This window comes from Merops nubicus, unplaced genomic scaffold, assembly GCF_000691845.1.
Source record: "Merops nubicus isolate BGI_N331 unplaced genomic scaffold, ASM69184v1 scaffold32308, whole genome shotgun sequence".
Classification (NCBI taxonomy): domain Eukaryota; kingdom Metazoa; phylum Chordata; class Aves; order Coraciiformes; family Meropidae; genus Merops; species Merops nubicus.
The window spans coordinates 1-7,263 of record NW_008626893.1 but is presented as its reverse complement, the minus strand read 5'-3'; the positions used below and the strand labels follow the sequence as shown (position 1 = coordinate 7,263).

General features: G+C 50.6%; 1 protein-coding gene and 1 pseudogene across 1 annotated transcript; both read right to left on the bottom strand.

The window, feature by feature from the left end:
* Nucleotides 1–1,016: 1,016 nt before the first annotated feature.
* LOC103778566 lies at nucleotides 1,017–1,760 on the bottom strand (annotated as a pseudogene).
* A 1,589-nt stretch (nucleotides 1,761–3,349) lies between these two features.
* Nucleotides 3,350–5,268, bottom strand: LOC103778565 (UDP-glucuronosyltransferase 1-9-like; the record flags this gene model as incomplete). The annotated part of the gene is made up of 3 exons (XM_008946158.1): nucleotides 3,350–3,390; nucleotides 4,086–4,116; nucleotides 4,483–5,268. Coding segments are annotated over 3 exons (858 nt in total), but the record flags the coding sequence as incomplete, so codon positions are not given.
* Nucleotides 5,269–7,263: the final 1,995 nt, after the last annotated feature.

Sequence of the window (7,263 nt, the reverse complement as noted above, 5' to 3'; positions counted from 1 at the left end):
GGTGATAACTTCTCACCAATAAAAAAATTTTAACTCCCTTGAAACATCTATAACCAGGTAGAGTGACCCCAGTGGCACTAGAGACTGACAGAGTAAGAGGATTGCTTCTGCCACTTCCAACACAAGCCCTGAACATACTGATCTGGACAAAAGGGGAGGATATTGGCACTTGCTTTCTATCTCAGGGGTACTCTGGAGTTGCAATACTTGAATATCCCTTTCCCACTTTCCATCTGCTGTAGAATATGCTGTACTTGATTCAGAGAGCTGGCTGGTACCCAAAAACCTGAATGGGAATTTACAGAAGACACACCCAGAAAAGCTTAAAGCCTAATTCAATAACCTCTAAAAGAAGGGGAGGATACACTTCAACAAGTTTTTCTTTTAAGGGTTAGATATTGACACCTCTATGTAAATGAATCCATCTGGCAGATGGGTGTGACAGGAAGAGAACTGACAAATAGCTCAGGGCTCAGGTCCTAGATGTACATGGTGTAAGAAACTTGGAACAGAAGCTGAAAAGTCTGGCTGCTGTTGGGGAGGAAAGCTGGCAACACACCAACGTTCAGGTGAGCTTCAGTTCAATAAAAGAGCTAATAATTTGCATAAAGGTTACACGTCACTTGAATTTTCATATCTGATAAGAATTTAGGTTTCCCAGGGTATGATTTAACCTGAATGCTGGAGACTAGGAACTAATGTTCCTGCACCACGTGGGATTTCTCACTAGCTCCTATCTTGAAATACCAAGGTGTTCACAGGTAGATTTTAGAATCATAGAATCATTTTGTTTGGAAGAGACCTTTGAGATCATCAGATCCAACCATTCCCCCAGCACTGCAAAGTCACCACTAACCCATGTCCCTCAACACAACATCTCTGTGGCTTTTCAGTCCCTCCAGAGACAAGGACTCCACCACTGCCCTGGGCACCCTGGGCCAGTTTTGATATGAGGATGTTTAAACATTTATATTCCTGCTTTTACAATAAAAAAAAAAACAAACAAGATTTTATACCTGAGACAGTTTTTTCTTCTGATGACAATGTATCCCTCCAATAAAAACCATGTTTGGCATCACTGGTCTTGGGAACTCAAAGACAAAGTCATATCTCATCAGCCAAACCGAGGCACGGCTTAGAAGCTCTACGGTTGTCACTTTCTTCTGCAGGATCTCAGAGGCAAGTTCTTCAAATGGAGCAAAGATGGGCTTACAGTAAACAGACTCCAGCAGCCAGACCAGCATGTTCTTCACTCGCTGGGCAAACGTCATGCTGTCTGAATTGTTGATGAAGAGTCTGGGGACGTAGGAGGGGGGTTGTGGACACCGGGTCGCTTCCAAATCGAAACCGCAGGAAAACCCCCGCAGGAAGTAGACGGAAGGGACCGAGAGGTGCTCGGCGATGATCGGCCCGCACATCATGATGGGGTCTGTGAAGATGACATCAAACTTGCCCTCCCTCAAGAACTGCATCACCTCTTGGTTGTGCAGCAGGCTCTTGCAGTTGAGGAGGAAGAAGCGGGTGATGTCCACCATGCTGTGGTACATGGTGATGATGACGTTGAGGACGGATTGCTCGATGAAATGGTTGCTGACAAAGGACTTGATAGCAGCAGCAAACTCCTCCTCCCCGTAAGGTATGGGGTACACTTTCACCCTGTAGCCCTGAGACTCCTCCAGCTTCATGTGAACACTTGTTGAAGGCACAACCACTACAACTTCGTGTCCTTTTTGCTGGAGTTTCTCCACCACTGGGCGCATGCTGAGCCAGTGACTTCCGTCCTGAGGTATCACCAGGATCTTCCCACCTTCAGCAAAGGTTAAATATGAGAGAAGAAGAAGAAATATCCCAGGTCGTTGGTAAATCCATGGAAAGGGAAGAGTCATTTTGGTGGAGGCAGATCAGAGAGTTCTGCTCTGGAGGCATCGGACACAGTCCTTTATGTGGAGGGCTCTGCAATCTTTAACTTTTCCTCAGGGAACTTATTGACTACTGAAATAAATATTTAACTTCCATGGGAGGAGAGCACACTCTTATCAAAAAAAAGATGTCCCCATTTGTACTTTCTGTTAATTTTTAACCTGGGAAGCATGCCAGCATGTTCTTCCCTTTGTGAAACTAAGGCCAGGGACATCATATTGTCATAATAATTGTGCTTAACACCACTGACTTGGGAAGCACCCAGTGGGAAAATAAGCCTGGTGTGGCTTCCAGAAAGCCACCTTTAAAATACACCCAGCAGAAGGAATGGGAATTGCAACACCATTTCTTTTAGGGACTAGCCCTAAAAGAGGGGGACTTGGCAGCTGGATGTGTGTGTCTGTTAATGAAGGTGTAATTGGCTCTGAGGCAGATGCCCATGCAAAGTGGGGACCAGAGGAAACCCAGCCTGAGGCAGCCAGAGCTGCTTCTCTGCTGGTTATCTGGTGAGTAAGTGCAGCTTGTGTTCCCCAAGGCTCAGTCCTGTGGTCGAATGTTCCCTGGAGGTTGTGGATGATGCTAAGGAGGTTTAGGGGATTTGGGATTTAATTCCCAGCTCTGTGCTGGACAGGACCCGTATGCCCAGTTCCCCAGAAGCTCCTCAGTGCCCTCATGCCTTCAGGTGCTCCCCAGGGCTGGGACAGACAGGGCAGGGAGAGGAGCCCTTGGCTGGAATGAAGCCACAGTTCCTCATTTCTCTGCCTCTGGAAAACCAGGGCAAGGGGGCAACAGAAAGATCTGTGGCTTAAAGCCCCTCATCTGAGAAAAGAAACCATGTTTTGAGCCTCTTGTTCTCTCCCCCTCTCCTGGTTGTCCTAACTTTTTGTTTTCTCATCTGTTGAGTAATGTGCTACTGGCTTTTGGAGGACTATCCTTATCATCTGCTTACATTTCTGAAGGGTAATGATCAGCCCAGGGCTTATCACTGTGTTTAGATAGGGAGGTTTTATTCTCTCCCATAAGACTCACTTCCCATTTGTTTACACTCTGCAGCATTAATACCTTGCTGCTGGGCACTGGTCAAAATAGGACAGGAGAAATTCCTCTGCTGTCTTTAGAAAATGTAGCTGGAACAGGTGGAGTGAGGATAGGAGAAACACATGAGGTTTTTCCACATTTTGAAGCTGTGATTTCCACCAAATGATGAATGTCAGTGTGTATAAAACGGCTCTACCCTTGTAGCAAAGGGTAACTTTGCAGCTCTGACACCTTCAAGATAAAGAAGTTGAGATTTATGGGGTGCAACCACAAAGAATTTGCCTCTTCAATATCAAAGTGTCACCCTTTTGAGCCTAGAGTGAAAGAATGCCTGATTTATATTATTCTAATTTAAATTATTATTCTTTGTTTGCCATATTCCTCATGAAGTTCAGTGGACCTTGTGCAAGCCTGTCAGAATATGAAAGAAATCTGGAAGAAGAAAGGGGGGGGAAAAAGCCCTTCAGCTCCAAGACACTTTTTTTAAAGCTTTAAAACCCCTGCAGAACAATTCTGATAAAAGCACATGCCAAGAAATGGATATGAAAACTTGTCTGAGCTTTGCATACAAAAATACACTCTTTTGGATTAACTCTTCCCATTTCAACATGTTGATGTTTCACCAGGATCTACAGACAGAAATGATTTAAGATAGATGGTTTGGAAACATATTTCATGAGAACACAAGGAAAGGAACAGAACTGCTTTTGCTGAGCCTAGGGTAAGAAGCAAAAGGTGACTGTCAGAGCATGGTCTTTGGGTTATGGTCAGAAATAAAAGAAATAAAGAACTTAGACTCCATAGAAATGAAATCAAAACTGCATCTGGTTGGTGACTAATACACATTTGCTGAGGACAGATGTTTGTAGCTGTCAGGTGAAGTCCATTTGTTGCTGGGCTTGTCAGAAAACCCTCATTAATTTAAACCTGTCATCTGCCCAAATCTGGGTGATTTAATTTCTATGGAAACGCACCGAAAACAACAACAGAAAACAACTGCCAGAACCTGGCTGTACCAAATCGTCACCAGAAATCAACTTGAGAAAACCTCAAGAGCACTGAACAGGGAGAAACGACCACACCACAGCTCCTTCCCCTCCACGTGCTCCCTCTCCAAAAGAACATACCTTGGGCAGATGTACCTCGGCTGGCGTGACTCTAGAGGAAAAACAACCCTTCAAAGCAATGAGGTGTTGACTGCAAGCTGGAAAGCAACCTAACCCAAAGGTTTTGTGGCAGTGAGAAGCAGCAGGAGCTGAGCCTGTCACAGAAGAGAGACCGTTTCTGGTGCAGTGAACAGAAATCACAGAAAGGACCAGGTGTGGTCCTGGGTTTGACTCTCTGAACAGAAAGGCAGGGGAGGTTTGAGGCTGCCCAGGTTACTGGGATTTGACCATTAATCTGGGAGCCTTCCTAGACTTTTGTGCCTGCTCTTCTGTGAAATGCTACACGTAAAATTTATGTTAGAGAAGATGTTTTAATTTGACCAAGAGCCAAGCTTGATTTGGAAGGAAAAGAACATACCTTGGGCAGCGGCTTCTTCTGGGCACAGTTTATCCCCCCAATAAAGACCATGTTGGGCATGACCGGCCGGGGGTACTCAAAGACAAAGTCAAACCTGAGGAGCCAGACGGAGGCAGAGCTCAGGAGGTCGAGCAGGGAGACGTCTCTCTGGAGCACCTGGGAGGAGAGCTGGAGGGCGTCCGCGTAGAAGCCGTGGCAGTAGCCCAGCTCCAGGAGGGCGACCAGGGCGTTCTCCAGGCGCTGGAGGAAGGTCATGCGGTCCGAGTTGAAGGTGAAGAGCCTGGGGATGTAGGAGAGGGGGCTGGGGCAGCGCGGGGCCGCGTAGTGGAGCCCGCAGGGGAAGCCCCTCATGAAGAAGACGGCCGGCAGCGAGAGGTGCCTGGCGAGCGTGGCCCCGCAGAGGAAGACGGGGTCGGTGAGGACGGCATCGAAGCCGCTCTGGTTGAGGTGCTGCAGCGTCTCCTGGCTGCGGAACAGGTCCCGGCACTGCGCGAAGAAGGTGCGGAAGACGCGGACGGAGGCGCCGTACAGCGCCAGGGGGCTCCAGGGGAAGGGCAGCTCCTGCAGGTGCGCCCCCACGTACTCCCCGAAGGCGTCGTCCAGCTCTTTGAGGGTCTGAGACACCGGGTGCGTTTTCACGGTGTAGCCCTGGCTTGTGCCCATCTTCCAGCTGACTTCTGGCATGAGCACCACCACCTCGTGGCCTCTCTCGCTCAGCTTCTCCACCACGGGCTGCATGCTGAGCCAGTGGCTCCCCACCATGGGCACCACCAGCAGCTTCCCTCCCTCTGCGAGGCTGGGGAGCAGGAGGATGAAAATCCAGGCGCAGCAAAGCCCCCGAGCCATGTTCCTGTGGCTGGTGGGAGTCTTCTCCTTCAGGCTGTGGTTTGAAGTAGCTTTGGAGAGAAGCTGCTAAGTTTATCTGTTGAATTGTGCTGCCCTGTCATAATCCTCCAGTTAATGATTCCCGGCTCTGGCTTGTAGGTGGCTTGTTTGTTTTCTCATTACGTGTACAGCCAAATGCAGTGACCCTTTCCTTTGCTGAGTCATCAGAATCCCTCAGTGCAGAACCATCTCCTCAGTGTGCCACTCAGATGTTTTAGGCTTTCTCTCTTGGTCGATGACGTGTCTTACACCTTGGCCAGGCCTCGGGAAGGCAAGTCTGGTGTGAGCATCCCAAACCACGGCAACAAATGACAACAGCCTCCAGAAACGTGGTTGTGTTTGGAGACAGGGATGCTCAGGGAGGTTCTGTGAGGGCAGAGCAGGACACCCTCAGGATAAAGGGCATGGGCAGGTGAACCTGCTGCTCTGAGCTGGCAGGAATCTCTGTGGTCTACAATGACTTCAGGAGGAGCCCCGGGGGGAGGCCGACCTGGCAGCTGAGGAGGCTGGAGCCCAGGTTCTGGGTTCAGAGCAGGACTGCAGTTGTTGCACAGACTATGGCACGGCCCTCAAGGGAAAGCAGGCCCAGGATGGTGGTTAATCTGTACCTTAGAGGTGCTTCTGAGCGTGCGAGAGCTTGCCAGCAGCTCCTCCATTGGCTGCATTCTCTGGCGGGGGTTCTGGGTGGGTTAAAGTTTGCTAGGTTCAAGGGAGGGTGAGGTGAGAGGTGTTTACTCCCCACACGTGGCTGCCTGCACGGGAAGATTGTGTGAACTCTGGCCTGGGCGAGGAGCCGTGTGGCTGGGGGAGGAATGGACAACCTCACGGGCGAGGGGCTGTGCTGGAGGGAGCAGGGACAGGGTCAGCATGGCTGCTGCTTGCTCTGGGGCCCCACTGGCACTGTGTGCGGTCACGGTGCTCCACTGTGGGGCTCAGTGCTGGTACCTAGAGAGGTGCCAGCTGGGCCGCTCTAAAGGTGCCATTTGGGTCATTCTAGGCTCGGTGGCAGCGTTAGGAGGGCAGCTGCCAACACCTCCTTGCTTCAAAGTGGGAGCTGGTCTTCTGTTCCTGGCCAGGCTCCTCCATATTTGCAATCCCAACACCGATACTATCCTTGATCTGCACCAGATGGGGCCTCAGGGAGGGAAGTGGACTAGAAGGGACACGAGGAGTAGACCCACCCTCTGTGAGGGCTGTTCCTTGCAGCTAAGAAGCCCTTGTGCTACAGGGCTGGTACATTGAACTGCATCCCTGTCTGTTCTCCAGAAGGCTTCAGCAGAGCCTGTCCCTGGTGCTGTGTCTTGGTTTGAGCTAGAACACAACCCTTTCTCTGTTCAGTGATGTGACTGTCCAGCTCAGTCTGAGCGATGGCACTGCCTGAGGTTAGTGGCAGATTGTTGCAGAGTCTCTGCTGCCAACAGCGACAACACTCCATGGCCAGAGGGACTGCCAAGGGTCAGGGTTTGCAGACAGGCTCTTGCTCAGACCTGCTCCTGAGCAGACCAAGCTCACTGCTCGACCTTGTGCCCCACGTTGGGGTGCACCTGAAGGGAGGAGCAGCCAGGACAGGTGACCCCAGACTGACCAAGGAGGGATTCCATCCCAGTGTGAAGCTGGGGGGTCACCAGGGTAAATCTCTATGGCTAGTGTTTGAGGAGGACTTTGTCGGTGCGTTGCTGGATCCAGTTTCTGACCCCTGCTGAGTCCAGTCTGGGACCTCCACAGCGTGGGTGGTGAGGTGACAAGGAGCCCTCACCTCAAAGGCTGTCACAGAGAGAGAGGTGCTGGCCTGTCCCCACAGGTACCTGGTGATACCACAGGTACCTGGTCATACCACAGGAGGAATGACCTCAGCTGCCCTCTGAACCAGGCCAGGGTTGGGCTGCTGCCCCCCGG